This window comes from Monodelphis domestica, chromosome 4, assembly GCF_027887165.1.
Source record: "Monodelphis domestica isolate mMonDom1 chromosome 4, mMonDom1.pri, whole genome shotgun sequence".
Lineage (NCBI taxonomy): Eukaryota > Metazoa > Chordata > Mammalia > Didelphimorphia > Didelphidae > Monodelphis > Monodelphis domestica.
Window position 1 is genome coordinate 10336973 of NC_077230.1, and position 24747 is coordinate 10361719.

At 37.3% G+C, this 24747-nt stretch overlaps 1 protein-coding gene across 2 annotated transcripts in view; it reads left to right on the forward strand.

Moving 5' to 3' along the window:
* PDXK (pyridoxal kinase) overlaps positions 1 to 24747 on the forward strand; it is a 107017-nt gene that overhangs the window by 23991 nt on the left and 58279 nt on the right. For both annotated transcript variants that reach the window (XM_056797101.1, XM_056797102.1), the window contains exon 2: positions 11429 to 11483. In XM_056797101.1, coding sequence (XP_056653079.1) covers positions 11429 to 11483 — 55 coding nt within the window. The remainder of the gene's footprint in view (positions 1 to 11428; positions 11484 to 24747) is intronic.

The window sequence follows — 24747 nt, forward strand, 5'->3', positions numbered from 1 at the left end:
CCTGCTGGTGTATAAAATCTTTCCATACCAAACACATCACAAGGTCCCCTTCTCCAACCACAGGTGTACATCTCCATATCTCCACAGTGTCCTTCAATCCCATGGCAATATTTAGCAGGATTCTCCTATCCTCAGGATAGAGATCTTTTAGTTTCCTAATCTCGTTCTACTGTTGCTTCTCCCATGCTCTCATAGTTACACTTTTTTTCCCTGAGTTAACCTTCTAAAAAATATTTTATACAATTACATGTTTAAATAATTTTAAAAATTCTTTTAAAAAATAAGTTCCAAATTCTCTCCATCCCTTTCTCTATCCCCTACCCCCCACTGGAAAGGCAAGCAGTTTGATATGTTTTACATGTTCAGTCATGTAAAGTATGTTTCCATTTTAGTTATGTTGTGAAAGAAAATATAGATCAAAATTAAAAAAAAAACAAACCAAGAAAAATAAAGTAAGAAAAGTATTCTTCAGTTTATTTAGATTCTTTCTGTGGAGTTGAATAATATTTTTTATCATAAGTTCTTAAATTGTCTTGGATCTTTGTATTGCTGAGAACACCCAAGCCATTCACAATTGATCATTGTACATTATTGCCATTACTGTGTAAAATGTTCTCTTGTTACTGCTCACTTCACTTTGCCATCAATTCATTTAAATCAACAGATTTTTCTGAATTCATCCTGCTTATCATTTTTTCTTTTTTTTTCAGTCTTAAACATTATTTTATTTGGTCATTTCCGAACATTATTCATTGGAGACAAAGATCATTTTCTTTTCCTCACCACCCCCCCCTCACCTCTTCCATAGCCTACGCGCGATTTCACTGGGTGTCACATGTGTTCTTGGTTCGAACCCATTTCCATGTTGTTGGTATTTGCATTAGAGTATTCGTTTAGAGTCTCTCCTCAGACATGTCCCCTCAACCCCTGTAGTCAAGCAGTTGCTTTTCCTCGGTGTTTTTACTCCCACAATTTGTCCTCTGCTTGTGGAAAGTGTTTTTTCTCCTGGATCCCAGCAGATTGTTTAGGGACATTGCATCGACACTAATAGAGAAGTCCATTACATTCAGTTGTACCACAGTGTATCAGTCTATGTACAATGTTTTCCTGGTTCTGCTCCTCTCACTCTGCATCACTTCCTGGAGGTTGTTCCAGTCCCCATGGAATTCCTCCACCTTATTATTCCTTTGAGCACAATAGTATTCCATCACCAACATGTACCACAATGTGTTCAGCCATTCCCCAATTGAAGGGCATCCCCTCATTTTCCAAGTTTTAGCCACCACAAAGAGCGCAGCTATGAATATTCTTTTTTTTTTTAAACCCTTACCTTCCATCTTGGAGTCAATACTGTGTATTGGCTCCAAGGCAGAAGAGTGGTAAGGGCTAGGCAATGGGGGTCAAGTGACTTGCCCAGGGTCACACAGCTGGGAAGTGTCTGAGGCCAGATTTGAACCTAGGACCTCCCATCTCTAGACCTGACTCTCAATCCACTGAGCCATCCAGCTGCCCCCTTTGAATATTCTTGTATAAGTCTTTTTCCTTATTATCTCTTTGGGGTACAAACCCACCTGCTTATCATTTCTTATAGCACAGTAATATTTCATCACAATCATAAACCATCACTTGTTCAGCCATTCCCCAATTGATGGATATCTCCTCAATTTCCAGTCATTTGTCACCATAAAAAGATCTGCTATAAATTTTTTTTGTACATATAGGTCATTTTCCTTTCCTTTAAAAAAAAAGTCTCTTTGGGATACAGAAGTAGAAGTGATATTTTTGGATCAAAGGGTAGGATCATATTTATAGCCCCATTTCCACCATGTTATGTTTTCACACACAGAACTTCATCAGCTATATTTGATTTTGTTGTTCCCATTTCATTGCCATGTATGTCTAAGCTAAATGGAACTTCTTGTGGGCAGATGGTTGAGCATACAACACCATGCCTACTATCTTACAGATAAAACATAAAACATAGTTTCTGTGGTTAAGGAGATACAAAATGTGCACAAGTAACTATCCTACCCAGTGAAATATGATAAATGTATAAGAAGTGATGGACTAGAGCCAGTGAGGGTGAGCCTGTAGCACACATGTCCAAGACTGCTGGGCAAAGATGTTTCTGTGGGCACACCCATGCCCCTCCCTGCAGTTGCTTCCTTCCTCCTCTCCACTACCCCTTTGCACTTAGTCCCTCCCCTGAGTAGAGCACTCAGGCCATACCCCTCTCTTTTTCTCTCTCCTGTCTGGGACAAGGAGATATGAGGTCTCCTCTCCCCTCCCCACACTGGCAGGGCCCCACCCCCTAGAAGATCTCTACTTCCTTCCTTCCTGGCCACTAGTCTGGTGGAGGTGGTGCTGCTGCTCCTCCTACCCTCCTGCTTCACCTACCCCCAGGGAGGGAGGATGCATGAGGAGACTTATCCCCCAGAGGGCAGGAGCCAACTGGGAGCTGGCCTGCCCTTCCCCCCCTAAACTCTGGGGAGTGGGGCACTGGAGCTTCCTCCCATACTTCTGAAGCAGCAGCCTCCTGGCTCTGCCCCATCTCGGGTTGGGAGTCTGACTCCTCCCCTGCACTATATTCAGTATGGGGGCTGAGTGCGGCCCTGCATGGGGTCCCTAAAAGGTTCACCATCATTGGATTAGAGATATAGAATCAGACATGTCCTCCGACATAGACAATGTGTTATATTGTTTTGCTTGACCATACATATCACAGAGCTTCTAATTAAGATGAGTGTGAGGTGAGTTAATGGGTAGTGATAGGCATAAAGAAAAAAGATCATGAAAGAAATGTTTTTAATGTGTAGATCATTGCAATTTTGTTACTATATTTCTAAACAATATATTTTCAAAAACCTGTGTAGCAGTTTTGTTTCTTATATAACTCAACCCTCTTCTTTGTTCTTTATATTTTGAAATGTTCTATATTTGTTGATTAAGTTCTCAACAAAGAATAGAGTTGTAAGGAAAATGTAAATAAATGCAGGAGGGGTACAAATAAAATTGAGAAGCAGGGAAGATATTAACTATCAAATGAGATCAAGAAAGGCTTCCTGGAGAAAGTAGCACATGAACTGAGCATGGGTACAATTTTTTAAAAACTCTTCTGACTTAGAATCAATACTAAGTATCAGTCCTAGGCAGAAGAACAGTAAGGGCTAGAGAATTGGGGGGATGAGGGTGGGGGAGGAGAATAAGTGACTTGCTCAGGGTCACAAAGCTAAAAAGTATCTGAGGCCACATTTGAACCTCAGACTTCCTGTTTCCACACCTGGTTCTCTATCCACTGAGCCACCTAGTTGCCCCTAGGAGTAGGATTTCAACATGTAATAATCCACGTATAGAGAAATAACATGAGTAAAGAAAGGCATAGATAGAAGAGTGTTAGATCTGTTAAAATGAAGACTTTGATCACACTCCTGATTACCCTCAAGCTGTGTAAACCCTTAGATTCCAGATTTGCAAGGGGAAACCTTAAAGATCATCTAATCAAACCTATATCTAAATAGGAATACCCTCTACAATGTGCCTGGCAACTGTTCCAGCTGTCATTTTAAGACTCCAAATGAAGAAGAAATCACTATCTACAAAGGCAGACTATATCACCTTCTTATTGTTTTGAAGTTTTTTGGAAATCAAATTGTCCATTTTATTTCTTATCCTTTTTAGTCTTTGTTTAAGAACCATTACCCTATATGTAATTGTGGGAGGGCACTCTATTCTCTAATTTGTTGTACTAAATGACCTTTTGTGTTTAGGTCATAATCATTTGGAGCTTATTTTGGTATATGCTATGAAATATTACTACCAACAGATCAAACATTACTTTCTGGAGGAAGTGGCCTGAGCTGCGATAGAATGTGGGAAGAGTAATGCAGCATTTCAGATTGTGAATTTTAAAATCTCCATCTTGCTTGGTCTAGCACCCCGGATCGTGCACACCCACACTACACGGGCATGTGCTAGTCAATGACAAATCAGAAATAACTAACTGCCCACCTGGGCTGTCCTAAGCCAAGCTTGAGCCACCATTGGCACGTGTGAGGCACAGGAAGTGAGGTAGAGAACAGCCTCTGGAATTTGCTCACTTCCTGTGGACAGAGCTAGACGCCAGTTTGTGCTAGAAGCTTGAGCAAGGTGGAGGCCCACAGACAGCTTCCCTTCAGATCGGTCACGTGAGTCAAGGACTGATTCTCCCTTCTACCTTGGCCTTAGTGCCTAATCTCCCTCTGGCTCAACCAGAAGGTTGAGTTAACCTTTTTCCTTTTCCTCCTCTCTCCTTCACTCCCTGTCCTGTTTCCTTACTCCCAATGTGATTAAACCACCATAAACTCCATTCTGACTTGAGTGTTTCATTTTAGGAATTTCATAAGTAAATTCCTTGGCGACCACAAATTAATATTATAACAATCTTTAAAGGTGAATTTTCACCACAACAAGACATAGGAAATAACACGAGCAAAGACATATATTTGGAAAGTGTCAGAAAGTACACAGAATTCCAGAGTTGGAAGGGGCTTCAAAGATCATGTAGTCAAACCCATATCTGAACATCTGAACAAGAATCTTTTCTACAATTCCCTGACAGATATTCATCCAGTCTTTATTAGAAGACAGATGAGGAGGAAATCATTATCTATAGAGGCAATCTATGCCACTGTTCAGTAACTCTTAAGTTATTAGTTATTTTTAATTTTTAAGTTGAATCTTTAGAGTTTCTTCACTAAACCAGTTTATTATCAACAAAAAAATATTTTCTCTTCGATTATGCTTATTCCTTCCATTTATTTTTCTTTATTTCTGTCAGTGGTATTTTTAGAACCAAATGAAACAATAGTGGTTACAGTGGACATCTTTACTTAACTCCTTTTTATGCCTTTTCATATGTTCCTTTTCACCAATACCCTCACCGGAGATGCTTAAGACCCTGAGAGGACTTCACCTGGCAGCTAAACCATAGGGATATGGATAACCTAGCCACTTTAATTCTTTCCTGCATGATTAACAAACTCCTGCCCAGTCATACTTCACCTCTGAAACCATTTTTTAAACCTAATTCTCATCCCCAACTACTCACTTCTTTATTCTTTTTCCCTTCAATCCAACTCCTACTATCTTACTCTTTAGCTACCTTTGTTTTTTTTCCATTGTTCCTCCCTGGAATATTGTTTCATAGGCAACAAACTTGCTTTAATTTTAAAAAAAAATTTCTTTCCCATACCTTCCATATTCTGGTTCTCATGGAGACCTAGTTTCTGATAACACTCTGGCTATACTTATCATTTGCCTCAACTCCCCATTCCAGGTAGGGGAGATATAATATTCCTTGCTCCTGTAATAATTAAAATAGTGGAAGATATAAATTGTGGCAGATAAAAGAGTGGTTGGCTAAAATTGTGACCGCAGAAAATATGGTTTCAAGACAGTGCCTTGTTTTTAAATAAAATATAAGGTGGTCACCAGGGAAAAATTCCCAATTATTAAATATACCCAAGTCAGCTGGGTTTGTGAGATATAAAATAGTGAAGCCCATAAACTGTAGTGAGTTAAAATGGTGGAAGATATAAATTGTGATAGATATAAGAGAGGGTGAGTAAATTTGACCGCAGAAAATATGTTTCACTACAGTGTCTTGGTTTTTAAATCAAGTATAAGGTGGTCGCCAGGGAAATATTCCCAATTATTCAAATACCCAAGTCAACTGGGTTTTATAGAGATTTTAATTAATACAAATGTGGAATTAAAGAAAAGAGAGAAAGAGAGGAAAAGGAAATAAGTATGAAGGGCCTTAAGCCAACATGGCCTAGACCTGAGTCTTAAGAGAGAGAGATCAGTCAGTCAGTCTTTTAACACTCACCACAAGGTCTGTCTAAACAAGAATTCTAGTGACACCAGGCCAGCTTCATCTCAACTGCTTTCACCAGCTCCCTCCTCCATCTGAATATTTCAGAATCAGTCCTTCCTCAATCTGAATGTTTCAGAATGACCTCTCCTCAATTTGAATGTTTCAGAATGACTTCCAGCTCTTCTCTGAGCTGTTATTTTTAAGGGCAAAATCTCCTATGTCACCTCCCCTAAGTTCTTCCATCTACCAATCACTGTAGATGTTTTCCAAAAGACAGCCCATTTTGAATTCACAGCTGAGTAGATTAATCTCTTTAGTAAGTCAGAAAAAAAAATGCTGCTGTCGACTCTAGGATACTCTCTTTCTTCCTTTAATGAGTTCAATCCTTGGCTTACAATCTCGCTTTCCCAATTTTTTCCCTTAAACTAGGGGATTTCAACATAAATATTGATACTCCTTTAAACACTTCTGCCTCTCGGTTCTTCAACTTAATCATTTTCCCATGACCTATTCCTCCATGCTGTTCTTCCAGTCATACTCTTGATTTTGCCATCCCTCACTAATGCACAACTTCCAGGTTTGTTAACTGAGAAATTCACTTCTCTGATCATAATCTATTATCATTCCATCCTTCCCTTTTTCCTTGTAGCCCCAAAACACATTCTTTATCTTCACCATAATCTGTAATCCCTTGACACCCTCAATTCTTTCCCAGGTTATCACTGCAGCAACTAATTATGCTCTCCTTTTCTCCTCTTGACCCCTGTAATAGATGATATTTTGAGGGTGTAATTTGATGGATACTGATATCTAATGGATCAGATAGTTATCTCCTTTTTGCCTAACCTCCTCCCTTTACCTCCCTCTTCAGAAGCCTTTCAGCCTTCCCTCCCCCCTTCTTCAGTCTCCTTCAAGTCACTCAGAGTGAGCTATGAGGTTCCAATGAAATAGTTCTTAATCCTATTTGTCAAACAAGGGGTTTATTTGGGGAAGACAGGACAAGGATGGAGGATAAGGTAAGAGGGGTAGGCTATCCCTATTCTCTACAGTGAGTCTTATGTTGGAGGATATTGAGAGAAATGGCAATTCAGTCACTAGCATAGAACAGAACCAGTCAGAGAGATATATAAGGACTACTGTTCTTCTCTTCTTCTTCCTTCAAATGAGCCAGGTCACCTCCAACTTGATTATCACAAGTCCCAGAGATAGAACCAGCTTCTTCCTTCAGGTCAGCCAGAAGCAAAAGCCTTTTCTTCAGGTCACTACTATCAGCTCCCAAAGACCAGAAAAAATAATTTAGCAGTTGGCTCTTGCCTCCAATTTTTCCCAGTCACATTCCAAGTGGAATCTTCATTTGACTGACAGATGATCCATCTCCAGCTTCTTGTCCTTTGCATTCCTTGTAAATTCTCTCCCCCACACCCCTTGCTGAGCTGATTAAACTTTTCTTTTGAAAATTATCAGTTTGGCAGTACCAGATCTAAAACTGTACTATAAAGCAGCAGTCATCAAAACAATCTGGTACTGGTATAGAAAGGCAGATCAGTGGAGTAGATGACAATACACAATATACAGGGGTAAATGACCTTAGCAACCTATTGTTTGATAAACCCAAAGATCCCAGCTTTTAGAATAAGAACTCACTCTTTAATAATAATTTTTTTAAAAACCACCTGCTGGGAAAATTGGAAAATAGTATGGCAGAAGCTAGATATAAACTAATATTGCATGCTCTATACCAACATAAAGTCAAAATGGACATATGATTTAGATCTAGAGTGAACTAAATTGGATGAACACAATAGTTTACCTAGTAGATCTTTGGAGAAGGGAAGAATTTATGACCAAACAAGAGATAAAGAGGTACTATAAGATGTAAAATGGATAATTTTGATTATATTAAAATAAAAAGCTTTTGTACAAACAAAACTAATCTTACCAAGATTAGAAGGGAAACAAGGAACTGGGGGGAAATTTCATAACAAATGTCTCTGATAAAGGTCTGATTTCTCAAATTTATAAAGAACTAATTCAAATTCATAAGAATACAAGCCATTCTCCAACTGATAAATGGTCAAAGGATTTGAACAAGCAATTTTCAGATGAAGAAATCAAAGCCATCAATAATCATATAGGAAAATGTTCTATATCACTCTTGATTAGAAAAATGCAAATTAAAATAATGCTGAGGTACCACCTTACACCTATCAGATTGGCCAATAAGGCATTAAAGGAAAGTGGTAAATGTTGGAGGGGATGTGGCAAAATTGGGATACTAGTACATTGTTGGTGAAGTTGTGAATTGATCCAACCATTCTGGAGTGCAATTTGGAACTATGCCCAAAGGGCTATAGAACTGCACATATTCTTTGATCCAGTAATACCACTACTAGGCCTAAAGTATCCCAAAGAAATAATAAAAAAGGGGAAAGGATCTACTTGTACAAAAATATTTATAGCAGCTCTTTTTGTGGTGGCAAAGAATTGGAAATTTATGGAATATCCATTAATTGAGGAATGACCGAACAAATTGTGGTACATATTGGTGATGGAATACTATTCCTATAAGAATAGTATATATAGCTATATATACTATTATATATATATATAAAATATATAATAGCCTAATTATAATAGTATAATAGCTATAAGAAATGGTAAGCAAGATGATTTCAGAAAAAGCTGAATCTGCAGGAACTGATGCAGAGTGGAATAAGCAGAACTTGGAATACATTGTACACAATAACAGCAATATTGGATGATGATTATCTGTGAAAATGTAATGATTTGGGAAAATCCTAAAAAACTTATGATGAGGAATGCTATCCACCTCCAGAGAAAGAACTGTTGGAGTTGTCTTTCACATCAGGGTATCTTTGGTTTTATTTGGGGGGTTGGGGTATGTATAACTGCTCTTACAACAATGACCAATATGGACAATAAAAATGGAAAAAAAGAAAACTACCTGTTTACTACTTATCAATTTAGGAATAGCTTTTATTTCTATAAATTTGAATTAGCTCTCTCTCCTTCCAGAAGAATTTTATTTTTTGTTTTTCTAGTTCTATAAAGTAATTCTCTGATAATTTAATTAGTTTGGCAATGAATAAACAAAGTATTTTAGATAGTATTGCCATTTTTATTGTTTTATCAGCCTACCCATGAACAATTAATGTTTCTCCAATTATTTAGGTGTATTTTATTTGTATAAAGTGTTTTTACAATTCCTGACAGGTAGATTTCCAAGTATTGTGTGTGTGTGTGTGTAAAACTTGTAACCTTTCTGGTCAGTGGATTGATCCATAATGGCAATAGGCAAATTACAACCTTACACGCAGTATTAAATCATAATGATACAATAAAGCAAATTTAGAAGCAAATAAAATTGAAGCACATGATTGATGCACATGAGTAGCAGTGTGACAGTAACAGCATTCTGTGTGTACACCATCAGTGACACTGGCACTGAATCATTCTTTATTCTATAAATAGCATTATTCAATAATAGTCTTTCATATTTAAATTCAGCATAGGATAAAAATACTCATGGGAACTAGAAAAATGAAATATAATAAAAATGAAAGGAAACTTAAAATAGAAACAACTTTAAAAATCGATTACGTATATACTTTCAGTAGGAATAGAAGAAAGTCTTTAAATGCTTATCATAATTATGTAATTTAACAACTAATAATCTTTGCCAAAATAGCAAGAAAGTTGGGCTAAATATAATCTGCAACTCAAGCACATCAATGGAAAATTGAAATATGAAACAATATCAAATAAAATTTCTAATGCTTATAATAGTAGTGCTGAGAAATATGTAAAGACAAAAATGAAAAAAAATATCCAAACCCTCAAAGCAGAGAAAAAAATATTTTTCAAAGTGTGGGGAAAATGCAAAATATGATATTCTCATTTCTAGTAGTGGTATAGGGGTGTTGATATGTTGCTGCTGAGACCAGAACAGTACAGAACAAAAATAGCTAATGTGGAGTTCGTTGCCAAGAGAAATAAGATAATACCTAGTTTCTCTTGATGAGTTCTAATCATCTGATCCAGGCACACCTTATCCTGAAGTACCAAAAAACTAGTAGATATGATTGATTGCTTAGCTACCTTAATGTCCTTTGAAAGATTTTGGAGATTAGGAAAGGTGGAGATGTTGAGGATTATGCAAAGGAAAATATCCCCATTTTTAAAAAATAGAAGAGAATAGATTCTTCAAACTATAGGTGAGGTTGGTAAGTTGGACTCAATTCCTGTCCATCTACAGACCATACTCCCTCCATTTTGGTTATCATTTCTGCTCCCTTACAGGAACTTTTGGACTCTACTACCATGGGCTCATCCTAGACTTTGATAAATGAACTTTCACCCTATCTTGCCAAGAATCAGGGCTTCATGCCACTTCTTCCATGCCATTTCTACACCACTCTGCTGATTGTATATTCCACCCTTTATGTGAGGTAGGAGGTTCTGAGTTCAAATGTGACCTTAGATACTTCTTAGCTGTGTGACCCTGAGAAAATCACTTAACCCCCATTGTTTAGCCCTTACTGTGGAACCAAGACACAGTATTGATTTTAAGATGGAATGTTGGAGTTATTTAAAAAAAAAAAGAAGGAAGGAAGAAGTGAGGATGAATTCTAGACAAAGCTGCCTACAGTACTACCATGAATAATTGTTATTCTTTCATTATGTTTATTGTTCTCATAGCCTTACTTGACTCTATATCAAATAATAAAAATCTTCCCTTGTTTCTCCTTGTCCATGCAAATTGTTTCCCTATAGCACAGTAATGGTACATTTCATTCATGTACCATGATGCCAGCAGGTATCCATTTGTATCCAGCTTAATATTTTTATATTTTGATACTTTCTTGTCAATTTCCTGTTGGGATATATGTCAAGTAATCAAATCTCTGAGTCAAATTGTATGACTATTTTAGTTATTTTATTTGTGTAATTCCAGATTGCTTTCCAAACTTTTTTTAGTGCTTTATGTGGTTCCATCAACAACAATGCACTCCTTTGCTTATCTTCCCATAGCTCTTCAAACATGAATGCTTCCCATCTTTTGTCTTCTTTGCCAATTTACTGGGGGTAAAGTGAAACCTCAGGATTGATTTTATTTACATTTCTCTTGTTATTAGTGATTTGGAACATCCTTTCAAATTGTTGCTAATAGTTTGCAATTCTTTTGAGAAGTTTGTTCATTTTGGGGAAAATGGCTTTTGATCCTTTATATACACAGAGGCATACAGGTCATGAAAATGTGTTTTAAATTAGGTATTTCCTGTGTGTATCATGATAGTAATTGTACCCTACCTTTAGCCTGTGCTTCTATTTTGGGCCTCTTGTCTTAGTATGCTCTATTCTATTAACTGATTATAAATTCTAAACTAGATTTCCATAGCATTTTCTATATGTTAAACAAAATTCTAAGCTTTGAAGTAGGTATGCAATTATCGAAATATATCCTAATTTTTATCATTTCCTTTATTTTTAGGAATATTCTAGACTTTAGGAACTCATTTTAGGTCATTAAATTTTGTTCTCTTTCTATTTCAGGTTTTGGGATTCGAAATTGATACAGTGAATTCTGTCCAATTTTCAAATCATACAGGTAATTTATTTTATTTGGAAATAGACTTCAAAAAAGATGCCATGTTGGTTACTTGAGTGTTTCATTCCTCAGGAGTAACTTCTATTAAGTGGCAAGTATCTGGGGCATTGAGAAGTTACTTGCCCCGAGTCACACTGCCATAACATATCATCACAGGCAGAAAATGAACTTGGGTCTTTTTTTTTACATGTTGATAACAACTTTTACTAATTGTTTTCCAACATGGACTCAGGTCTTTTTGAATTTGAAATTAGCTTTCTGTCTATATGTCTGTCTATAGCTCTGCTATACCACCACTCTCATCTTTTAACAATGCATTATATATTTTAGATCTTTTTATTTTCTGTAAATATTTTAAAACTCTATTATTTTTTATTTTCATTTTATTGTATGGAAGGAAGAAAAATGATGGCATCCGAATCACCAATACTTCAAAGTCATCAGATTGTTTTGAGGGGATTATCCCTGAAGAACCATATTTTAGACCTTGATTGTGGGAGGTCTCATAATCATCATTACTGGTGACTCATATTTATTTGTCTTTGAGCTGAAATAATATATGTTTTGAGATTTCTGTCCCGTGTGACTGTTATAGATGAATAAAGGCTGGAAATAATTTCATATGTAAATTCATACTACAATACTTATGTAAAATTGAAAGGCATAATTAGGTATTTTACCAGTCCAAATTGCATATTTAGCCATTACTTTGAACCTAGAGTAAAGTGACATGGAAAAGTACGGACTATTCCTGAAACCAGAGACAAGTGAACTCCTATGTAGACAGGATAAAAAATAGTGTTTTTTCCAGCCAGGTGTAGTGGAACATAGTTAAATCCCTGTGTGATGCTTTTTATTGGAAGACTTAGGAAACAGTATGTGATAATAATAAACTTTATAAATAGAGCTGTTCATACAAAGATCCTTATTATTTAGCCCAAATAAGAACATGATCAAAGAAAAAATGCTTTGGTTTATATGGAATAATTTTTATATTTATTTTCTTTTTACCCTTCCTTGACTTTTGGAATTTCACCTAGAGTTAACACCATTTTGAAAATGGAAGAGACCATACAATTAGTCAATAAAGAAGCATTTTTTTTCCCAGTGGATTGATTTTCTTTTTCTTTGAGTTTTTAAATGGTTTTTGATTACATGTAGAAATAATTTTTGGCATTGTTATCTGACATTTTATGATTCAGATTCTTTCCTTCCCTTTTTCCCAGAGGTAGTAAATAATCTGATACCAGTTATAACAGTGCTATCAGGCAAAACCCATTTCCTTCTTCTTCATGCCATGAAAGAAGACACATATCATACATACGATAAAAAAGTCATGAAGGAAATAAAGTGAAAAATGGAAGGCTTTGGTCTACAATCACACTCCAACAGTTCCTTCTTTGACTATGGATAGCATTTTTCATCATGAGTCCATTGGTGTTATCCTGAAATTATACTTTGCTGATAATAATTTATTCCTTCACAGTTGATTATCATATAATATTTTTATTACTGCACACAGCATTATCCTGGTTTTACTAGCTTCACTTTGCATTAATTTATATGAGTCTTTAAAAATATATATATACATATATAAATTATGTCTTTTATGTTTCCATTTTTCAGTTCATTCTATGGAGGTAACATTCACAATTTATTCTTAAGTATTTAATTCTATAGCAGTATGTGAAGTTCTCTTGGTTCTACTCATTTCTCTTTTCATTATCTTGTGTGGTTCTTCCCTGGTTTTAAAAAAATTAGCCTGCTCATTGTTTCTTATGGCACAGTAGTATTTCATCACAATCATATAACATAATTTGTTTACCTATTCCCTAATTGATGGACATTCCTTCAACTTGTAGTTCTTTGCCATCACAAAGAACTAGGGGGCAGCTGGGTGGCTCAGTGGATTGAGAGTCAGACCTAGAGACAGGATGACTTAGGTTCATATCTGGCCACAGGCACTTCTTAGCTGTGTGACCCTGGGCAAGTCACTTGACCCCCATTGCCTGGCCCTTAACCCTCTTCTGCCTTGGAACCAATACACTGTATTGATTCTAAACAGAAGGTGTGTGTGTGGGGGGGGGGTTGTTTGTTTTATTTTTGTTCTTTAAAAGAGAGAGCTGCTATAAATGTTTTGGAACATACAGGTTCTTTTCCCTTTTCTCTGATCTCCTTGGTAATCAGACCTAGCAATGGTATTGCTGGGTCTATGGATAAACAGTTTTATAACTGTCTGGGTGTAATTCCAAATACTGTAAGAGTTAAAATGGTTGAGGTTGTAAACTATAGTGATTAAAATAGTGGAAGACTTAAATTGTAGTAGATATAAGAGTGGGTGAGAAAATATATTTTCACTACAGTGTCTTGTTTTAAATCAAATATAAGGTGGTCGCCAGGGAAATATTCCCAATTATGAATATACCCAACTCAACTGGGTTTATAGAGAATTTAATTAATAATACAATGAGGAATTAAAGAAAGAGAGAAAGAGTAAGAAAGGAATAAGTATGAAGGGCCTTGAGCCAACATGGCCTAGACCTGTCTTAAGAGAGAGAGATCAGTCAGTCTTTTATCACTCACCATAAGATCTGTTCAAGCGAGGATTCAGGGGGACAGAGTCTCCCCAGAGGGAGTTCCAGCCAGAGTCAGCCTCCCTTGAAAGACCTCCTTAGAGATTGTCTCTCAAGAGATCTCTTCTCAAGAGATTCCTTTTTCTTATATAGGGGGTTTTCTCCTATGTCACCTCCCCTAAGTTCTTCCATCTACCAATCACAGTAGACGTTTTCCAAAGGACAGCCATTCTGAATTCACAGCTGAGTAGATTAATCCTTTTAGCAATCCACACCTGAGTAGGTTAGAATCTTTGAGCAAGTTTCTCACCTTTTTGTCCTGGTAGGTTTACAAATTGCCTGACCTTTAATAGGTACTTAGCACCCCATTATATTAATTCTAAAAATAGGCATGGCTTAAGTATGGGTGTGAGCATTTCTCATTGTTCATCAAGGAGTTTTCTCCCCTAAAGCAGTCCTAAGTACAGTTGGAGTAGAGGTCCTCCCATTTCTGATCCAAGTAGAGTTCTCACATTTTAGATCTAAGTAGCTTCACTGTTTAAAATGGGGAATAGTTCCAATAGGGAATTGTCCCAATAAAAAATTCCCCAATGGGGAATTTTTAACATTCACAAGTCTGAGAAATTTCAAGATTCACAATACTCTCCAAAATGGTTGAAATTAGTTCACAGCCTCACTAATGTATTAGTGTCCCATTTTTCCATTTCCCATAAAAGTCTTTAAAGATTTTTTTGAACTCATTCTGTTAATCATTTCTTATGGTGTGTAAAAATAATAATTGGCAAGTTATAAAAATGGATGGGAAAACTATGCCAATACAAATTCAAAACTGTTCATATACTTTTGAGAGATGTAATCAAAAGTATCTTTAGTGATGAAGTGAAGCTCAAATGTGAACTTCCCTTCAGGGCCAGGCTCAAGGACACTAAAGAGAATCTTATTATAAAAATAAAATATTTATTGAACTTTATAATGACAAGAAGAATTTCTAATTCTAAGGGATTCTAAATCCATCCAGATAAACTCCCTGGTTCAACAAGGAACCACTTCTCCTGTGTTTCACAGGCTACACTAATCCTCCCTGATCTGACTAACCCAAATTTATACTATTCTAAATAAAACTACCACTATTGTCCTTATAATTCTTAACTTCACCTTAAAGTTATAAAATAACAAAGGCTAGCACAGACTAGATCTTTCTTTGGTCTTCTCAGATATAAACCAGTTTATAAAGCCAGAAATAGATAGTCAATAGTGTTTCCCAAGTTGGAAAAAGAAAACTAAGCTCCTTCAGGTCTTTTTTCCAGACAGAGAGAGAGGCAAAGATGTTACTTCCTCCAGCCCTAAGAGAGAGTCTTTGTTTCTAGTTTTATTTTTTTTTCCATTTGTTCATTTTTATTTTATCTTATTGGAAATTTTTATTTAATTAGTTAATTTAGAATATTTTTCCATGGTTACAAGAATCATGTTCTTTCCCTCCCCTCCCCCCAAGCCCCTCCCATAGCCAATGTGCAATTTCACTGGGTTTTACATGTGTCATTGTTCAAGACCTATTTCCGTATTATTGATATTTGTACTAGGGTGATCATTTAGAGTCTATATCCCCAATCATATCCCCATCAACCCATGTGATCAAGCAGTTGTTTTTCTTCTGTTTCTACTCTCACAGTTCTTCCTCCGAATGTGGATAGCGTTCTTTCCCATAAGTCCCTCTGAATAGTTCTGGATCATTGAATTGCTACTAGTAGAGAAGTCCATTACATTTGATTGTATCACAGTGTATCAGTCTCTGTATACAATGTTCCCCTGGTTCTGTTCCTTTCACTCTACATCAATTCTTAGAAGTCATTCCAGTTCACATGGAATTCTCTGAAAGAGAGTCTCTGATTGTGTGTCTCTGCCAACCAATTCCCAACTGCCAGAGAGAGTAATTGACACAGAAAAACGGTTATAACTGTCAACATTTGAAATTGACATGCTCTGCTTCAAACTCCAATTCTTTCTCAAGCCAGCCACTCTACTTCTTATCTATAAACTAATAAAACAATACTCATTTTCTAATATCATCCTTATAGGTGCAATAGTTTTCCATTGCAACCATATACCACAACTTGTTCAGCTATTCCCTAGTTGATGGACAGCCCCTCTGTTTCTAATTCTTTGCCACTCCAAAAAGAACTATTAAAATATTTTTGAACAAATAGGTCTTTTTCTCCTATCTCTGATCTCTTTGGGATACAGACTGTAAGATTTAGAATTGGTTTGACTAAATATTGTAATAGATGATATTTTGAGGGTGTATATTGATGGATACTAGATAACTAATGGATCAAGCAGTTATCTTCTTTTTGCCTAACCTCTTCCCTTTTGTACCTCCCTCTTCAGAAGCCTTTCAGCCTCCACTCCCCCCTTCTTCTTCAGTCTCCCTCAAGTCACTCAAGAAGTGAGCTGTGAGATTTCAATGAAATAGTTCTTAATCTTCTTTGTCAAGTAAGGGTTTATTGAGGAAAACAGGAAAGGTGGAGGATAAGGTAAGAGGGTTGGAGGTTTCCCTATTGTCTACAGTGAGTCTTATGTTGGAGGATATTGAGAGAAATGGCAATTCAGTCACTAGCATGAAACAGAGCCAGTCAGAGAGATATATGAAGACTATTGTCCTCCTTTTCTTTTGCCTTCAAATCATCCAGGTAACCTCCAACTTGATTATCCCAAGTCCCAGAAATAAAACCAGCTTCTTCCTTCAGGATCAACACCATCAGCCCCAAGACCTTCAGCCAAGTCCAATCCAAAAGTTGGCTCTTGCCTCCAACTGTTTCCCAGTCACATTCCAAATGTGACTGACAGATGATCAATCTCCAGCTTCTGTCCTTTGCATGCCTCTACTACAATATATGAATTAAAATAATTGAATTGTGGTCACCATGTATAAAAATAATTAACTTAAGTCAAAATGACTGTAAGAAGCTTTAATTTACAACTAGGTAGAGATATGAAATATAGGAAAGAGATAGGAAAAAAATCACTTGGCGACAAATACCCTAAATCCTAGACCATGAATGAAAGTGAGTCCCACCAGAATTCAAAGTCCTAATTAGGAAACCAAAATCCGAAGAGCCAGAAGACGCTGAAAAAACCTCTGAGAGTCTTCAGTGCAAACAAGGCTAAGACTGCCAAGAATCTCACCAGATGATTACCAGCCTATATCTTCCCAACCTCTTCTTAGAACACCAGTCTTGTATTTCTAATGATTTTAGTGATATGTAGGTGACATCAAACTCAACATACTTCAAACATTTAAATTTTCATTTTAAAGAAACATGTTTTTCCCATTGTCCCCATTTCTGTTATGCCACCAACATCTTCCCAGTCACCTGGGCCCTAAACAGTCAAATCACCTTTGACTTTAATTTCTTTTAGCTCACCTCCTCCACTTCTACTCCCAAGATCTAACACTTTCCAAATTTTGCCTCCAGAATGATGTCTTTGGAGGTACAGCAAACAGGCAGGGCTAGAATATGACCCAGCTGGAAGTTGGTAATCCATGAACTTGAACTATATTTTGAAGGATGAGTAGGATTTGGAGTGAAAAAGTGAAAAAGGGAAGATAGGACATTTTGGTAAATAGAATGAGGCTTGGTGTGTATATATAGCAGTGGGGAAATCGGTTTAAACAAGAATCTATATCTTTAGTAACTGTGTAAACTCAAGTGATTATGTTCATTTTGCCTAATCATGTTAGTGGGGAGCATAAGTAGGTATGCTCCAGTAGTTCTCTAAATGGAATTAAATGAAGTCCCTGTCTTAATTTACCTTAGATCTGGTATATATTCAAGAAGTAACAATAGTCTTAGCTAGTATTTAATTTAATTAAAATATTGCACAGTTGGGTGAATGGTCAGAGAATCAAAGTAAAAAAAGATTGTTTGCTTTGTGTTCCCATAAAAATACATTTGTCCTTTTTGTCTCTATGCCCTTCCTCAATAGAGACTGCGTAGAATATAAATAAGTTGCCTAGATTCGTAATTTGCCAACATGAGCTGATATTTGCATTCTCGCTTCTGCCTAAGATGAATCTGTTGGTCCTCATTACCTTGTTCCAAATTATTCCTCCTGATGCCCCCCCCCCTTCATCTTGCCTTACTCCATAGCTTTTCTTGATATTCTTACTTGAGTTTGGCTCAATATATAATAAATTAGTAATATAGTTTGTTAAAGTTGAGTTTTGAGTATGCACAATTTCTTTCTCTATGTATTTTTGTTCAGTGTTAACACTCAGGGTTCTGAGAAGTCTTGGAACCACCAGTTCATGGCTTCCAGGGCACTGTACTCTCATGATTCTTTCTGTGACCATTGCTTTTTGTATTTTTTGCTGGCTCCTTTTTTAAAAATCTTTGAATTTTTTTTCTTTTCTTTTATATATTAAAGGATCCTTTCCAGCCTTATATTTGTAATTCTTTTATCTCTTGAATTTGGTTGCCTCTCAAGGTTCCATCTTTGTTTTTCTTTCTATGTATTGTCTTTGGTAATCTTATCCACTGTCAGGGCTTCAATTATCACCTTTTACTTAGATGATTCTCACATTAGTTCTATTTTCTCCTGATTTCTCTCCTGAGTGTCTAGTCCCAAATTTTTTATTTCCTGTGAGAATATTTCTACATACATAACCATACATGTATACTGTTGAAAAATAGTGACACTTTATTCTGCAGAATAGGTATAAGCTTTCCAGAAATAGTTGTTAATTTGTGATGATTAAAAATCCATTCATTGTTCTGATTAGAGAAAGAAGTATTCAAATTGAGTACTTCTCATAATCTCACACATGTCTGCAACTGAAGTCATTTTTGAATGATTAATTTATAGAATTTGTGAAGAAATATTTTATCCAAGACCAGACAAGAGTCCAGAGTTTAAGTAACACTTCAGTTAGCAACAGTTTGCTTCAAATAGCACAACAGTGTAAGAATTTAAAATTTAGGTTTTATGATAAATTTGAAATTTATAAAGTAATATTGTGGCCACCGATTTAAAAAATTAAATCTTAAGTCAAAATGACATTTAGCAGCTTTATTTATAAAGAGGTAGAAAGAACGAAAGTGGGAAAATGTAGATAAGGAGACGGATTCTAATAAGCCTACCAGACCTTCTTCTAAGAAGCTAGGCTTAGCCCCAGTAGGGCCTCCCCAAAACTCTGTCTCCATGTGGATTTTCCTGGTTCTCCTCAGCCAGAAGTTCCAGCAGTGTCTTCAGCCAGGGTTCTACCAATGCAGCCTCCTCCAAAGCCAAGGCAGGAATTTCTGGAACCAGTCTCTCCAAAAGCCAGGAAAAGAAGGCCACAGCTGAAGCAGGATCCAGGAAAAGAGTCTCCTCCTTCAATCCAGCTCACCAATGTAGAGTCTCCAGAGATGAACTCCAAAGGAGAAGTTCAAAGGAGAAATCCCTTGGACAGGAAGTTCAGGACTTTTTATAGTCCTTTTTCCACGTCATTTCCTTTCTCTTCCCCACTTTATGGGAACCAATTGCAGTCTTTCAATTTTCCTAGCATTTCCCCAGGGGTGGGGCAGTGACCTCTGGAGTTATCACCTACTCTAACAAGTGACTTGTGAACTCTCTTACTTAGTGACTGGTAAGGTACTAAGTAGAAGTACTTAAGTTTTTGATTGATTAACTTAAAAGTTGCTGATTGATAGACAAAGAGCTTGATTCAATCTCTTTGACCTTCAAAGATCAATTTAGATCTCTTAGTCTGATTATTAATTTTTTTGTTAATTATAGTTAAATGTTATTGTTTTTCTTTGTAATTATTTTTATTTTGTGCATTTAAAAACATTATTCCAAGAAGGGGAGCTTGGACTTCACCAGGTTGAGGTCTAGGACACAAAAAAATGCCATCAGACAGAGGCAACTTCTCTTAGGTGGATCAGTCAAGAGCGCTTTGTCCAGGCACCACCACCACCAGCCACCACCCTCATTACTTAAAGGAGGCATTCTCCCTGGGTTTACTTGGAGATAGGGCCCTCTTTCTTCTACCCCCTATAGAGTCCTTGCCTTTTTAGAGGGCTCTATAAACCTGAGAAGTGATTCAAATGCTTCTCAGGAAGCAGTTCTCCTTCTCTCCTACGGAATTTTGAAAAACTCCTTCCAAAGGAAGGCTTTGAGGAACAAGAAATATAATTGTTGGGAGGTGCGGTGCCAACAAATGACATGGGGAAAATTGAAAAGTTTTCTGCATATCTATGATAACTGGGAATTTACCTGAAAGAAAAAGGATCCTTTAGCCAATTTGGTGAAAAACTTGAGACTGGATATGGGTGAGTTCTCAGCATTCTTTACCCAGTACCTATTGAAGAAAATAGTAGCCACTTATTTGAACCCTCTAAAGGGACAAAGATTTAGTTTTCTTCCTCCGATGGGAAGGGAAGATCCCAGCTGATGGGGTAGTGAGATAGGTCAAGTTTTGGGACTGAGACTAGAACCATGCACAGAAGTCATTGAACTTTTGAGCTATGTTACTATAGATAACCCCTGACCCTGATGAGTATCATTGAGTATGACAGCATCATCATCTGTGCTTTTACCCTGGTATTTTTTGGGTGCTACCTCTACTCATGATCACCATTTTATATCCAAAAAAAGCCACTGTAACCTGCAAAGATTAGGCATGTTCCACCAAAAAATCCAGGGTGTTAGACCAGGACTTCCTCCTTCCAAAACATCATATTTAGTCCCTCAGGGGTGCGTCATTTTCCAGTTGTCCTCTTTATTTTCTTTCTTTTTTGTTTGACTTTTACTAAACTACTCTTTAGTCCGCCTATGCCAGGCCTCTGACTTCTACAAGTTCAGGATTTTCCATTAATGAAGGTAATAGGAGTAATCTCTGCTCAGGTCCCTGCCATTCAGGCTGGCCGAACTTTTTTTTTTAGTCTAAAAATGCTGTCATCAAGACTTAATTCATCTGAGGAGTGAGGCTTTAACTATTGATTTCACTTTGCTGTCACCTAAGGCAGGGAGTCGAGGGCTCCTTAGGCTTGATACATTCTTCTAATCAAGCATGCCAAGGTGAGGAACATTTGTGGTTTGAGAAGTTCCACCCACCTTAGCTAATGCTGACCCAAGTAAGCCAGTGTTGCGCCTTTGTTGGCTGTCCTTTCCATGTATTATTAAGTAGATCTCATTTTGGTAAATGTTCTTTCTGAGTGATCAGTTCTGGGCTTGAAAAATGAAGTAGAAACTTCTGATCCTGGCATTTGAGCCCTACATGGGGCTTAATCACCAAGTGTCTACTGGACCTCAAGTCTGTTGCAGACCAATATTCTTGGGATTTTCTGGGCCTAGGTCAGTAGAGCACCTGCTGAGGTCAATCCCACTGAATAACGACACAGTTTTGCTAGAGAAAGATATGAGAACTAGGAGGAGAAATCTGTTTTGAATCAGGATTTCCTGACTTTATTGCTGCCTCTCGGATCCAAGCAGCACAATTCTTTGTGGCCGACTTCTCTGACTAAAACTGAAGGAGGGACCTGTCCTGGGCCTTCCTCTTTTCCCCCTCTATACTGTTTCATTTGGTGATCCCATCAGCTCCCCTGGATTTAATTACCCTCCCATCGATGATGATTCTCCAGGCCACCTTTCTTGCTCCATTGCCTCTGCTGACCTCCAGGCTCGCAACTCCAACTGCCTTTAAGACATCTCTAACTGGATGTCCAGTAGCCAATTAAATTCACTACTATGTCCAAAATGGACTTATTTTCCGCTAAACCCATCCCAATACCTGCCTCCCCTCTTATTGTAAAGGGCAGTACCATACCAGGCTCATAACCTAGGAGTCCTCCTAAATTCTGATCTCTCTCCCTCCATATCTAAGTGGCTGCCAAGGCCTGTTGATTTCACCTTTGTGACAACTCTCAGATATTCCTCCTTCTCTCCTAACAGTGCTATCACTTCCTGTTGCCTCCAGGAACAAATACAAAATGCTCCTTTTGGCTTTCAAAGCCTTCATAACCCAACCCCCTCCTACCTTTCTAGTCTTCTTCTACCTTACTCCCCATCACATATTCTTCAGTCCAGTGACTCTGGCCTCCTGGCAACTCCTCGAACAAGGCACTCTGGCTTTTGGCTCTGGGCATTTTCTCTTGTTGTCCCCCATGCCTGGAATGTTCTCCCTCCTTTGCGCCAATTGCTCAACCCCTTGGCTTCCTTTTAGTCCCAGCTAAAATCCTAGTTTCTACAGAAAGTCTTTCCTAACCCTCTTCATTCCAGTGCCTTTTCTCTTTTAATTATTTCCTATTTATCTTATATATAGAGAGCTGCTTGATTTGTTTGAATGTTGTCTATCCCTTTAGAATGTAAGCCTCTCTGGGTGCCAAGTGCCAAGCACGATGCTAAGTGCTAGACTGCCTTTTGCCTCTTTTTATATCTCCAACACTTAACATAGTGCTTGGCATATGTTAGGTGCTTAATAAACATTTGTTGAATGAATAAATGAATATTTTCTTCTCCATTCCAGAAAACAAGATGAGTCTCCATTCCTCTCCAAACTTATCTCCTGATTCTCTAGACTTTTTCTACCATGCCACAGAAGCTTCTTCACCTTGGAAGTTTACTGTGCCCTGCTGGGGCTTCTTTTCTCTAGCTGACTGGCTCCTCCCGGAATCTCCATATTTAAGGAAACTGCCTTGAATGTTCATGATTTCATTTCTCTCTGGGCTCCATGCACAATTTCCTCTATCATGCTCCTACCTATTCCTTTTTTCCTCTCCTTTTCATTTTCCTTTTATGTCTTGTCTTCTCCATTAGAATAAAAGTTCTTTGTGGGCAGGGACTGTCTTTTGACTTGTATTTGTATTTCTAGTACTTAGTACAGTGCCTGGCACACAGTAAGTACTTAATAAATGCTTGTTGACTGGATTTAATTAGGTATCAGTTACTTACAATATTGCTAAGTATGACGGATAGTCAGACTCCTGATAGACTCCCACCTTTCCTGTATCCATAGTAATTCTTGTCTGCTCCACAGATCAGCTAACTTGGACCCACTCTTAATTCCATGCATTCATCATGCCCCTTGTTCTTTCCCTATTTGCCCCTTCATGCTCTCCCCTATGTCAGATGGCATAGCAGTCAACATATAATTGGGTATTCAGTTGTTGTTGTTGTTGTTTTTTCCATTCTTTCCATTATATTCTGAATAAATATTCTGAAAAAAGCATCCTCAGCATTTCTCAATGAAAATTGAATTACAAACCTACTTTTAAGAGTCTGTTTAGAAACAATTCACATACACAGATAAGCCATACATAAAAATTAGTGACGGCAGAATTGAAGCCCTAACCAGGTCTTCTCACCTCTTATGGAAATATTATTTTTTGTTCTCCAGTTCAGAATATCTGGGGAATCTTTATTTCCTTCCAAAAGAAATAATTCAACCATAGGTTGGGAGTGTTCTGTATGACATCCAATAACAACTCAATTTTGTATTGAATTCTTTCTTTTGGGAAGAAATCAAAGCCTTTAATGTAACTACTTTCTTTAAAATAGCTCAAGGAATTTATGAAATAATACCCCTATTGCAAGATCTGATGTTGGAATTCTCTTAGGGAGGGATCAGAGAAGGATTAAGCAGAGGATTAATACACATGTAGTCTGCACCCTTCTCATTAATTGTGGACACTCTGAAAGCTACCCAGTGTTCAAGGTATACTTTGATTTAGCATTCCCTCAAAACTAGCTCATGAATTCCCATTATTATTTGTTACCAGACCAATGAGGATATTTTAATTCAAAGCAAAGACATTGCAGCAGAACGAGTGACAAGGAAATTCTAGTCCCACTCCTTTCACAATTTTTGCTAATAGGTATGAAGGTAGAGCATTTTTTAAACACTAGATACTGCTAAGTCTGAAAATGCAAATGTAAGAAAGCAAGACAGTCCCTACCCACAAAAAAAAAAGTCAGTTGGAGGCAGAGTCTATAGAGGACTGGGGCTATAGTCAGGAAGATCTGAGTTCAAGTGTGACTGCAGTCATTTACTAACTGTAAGTGGGCTAACCACTTGCTCTGATCAAAACCTTTGTCTCAGTTTCCTCCACTGTAAAATGGGGATTATTATAACACCTGCCTCCTAGGGTTCTTGTGTAGAACAAATGAGATAATATTAGCATGGTATTTTACACTATATAATAAGCTCTATATAAATGCTTTTTCCTTCCCCTTCTCCCCTTATATTCTAATGGGCAGAAAGCAACACATAAAAGAGGATCTAGAAGAGGGGAGGACAAACAGTAGTACTGATGTGGGCATGGTGGAATTAGGGTCTCATCCAAAGAATTTTCAGTTCAGACTGACTCCATGCTGAGGGAACAAGCTTGTTATAAGAGACTATAGTCATAGAGTAGCAAAGAAAAAAGGAAGGAAAATAAGTTAAGGAGGGGAGGGGAAGGAGAAAAAAGGTAAGTGTAAGGAGGTGGGTAAGGAATGCTTTTTACCTTGATTAGTTACTAAGGAAGGGGTCTTTGTTTGGGCAATTGTTGCCCTGCTGTTCCCAAGTGTATTAAAGAAAGATAAAAGAGGGGTATATGGATCAAAGCTAACACAGTGCAGATTTCCTGTGTATTAAAGAAAGATAAAAGAGGGAAGTTTGTACCCCGTGGGAAGTTTAGACTTTCGATATGAAGAGGGGGAAAGAGAGGAGA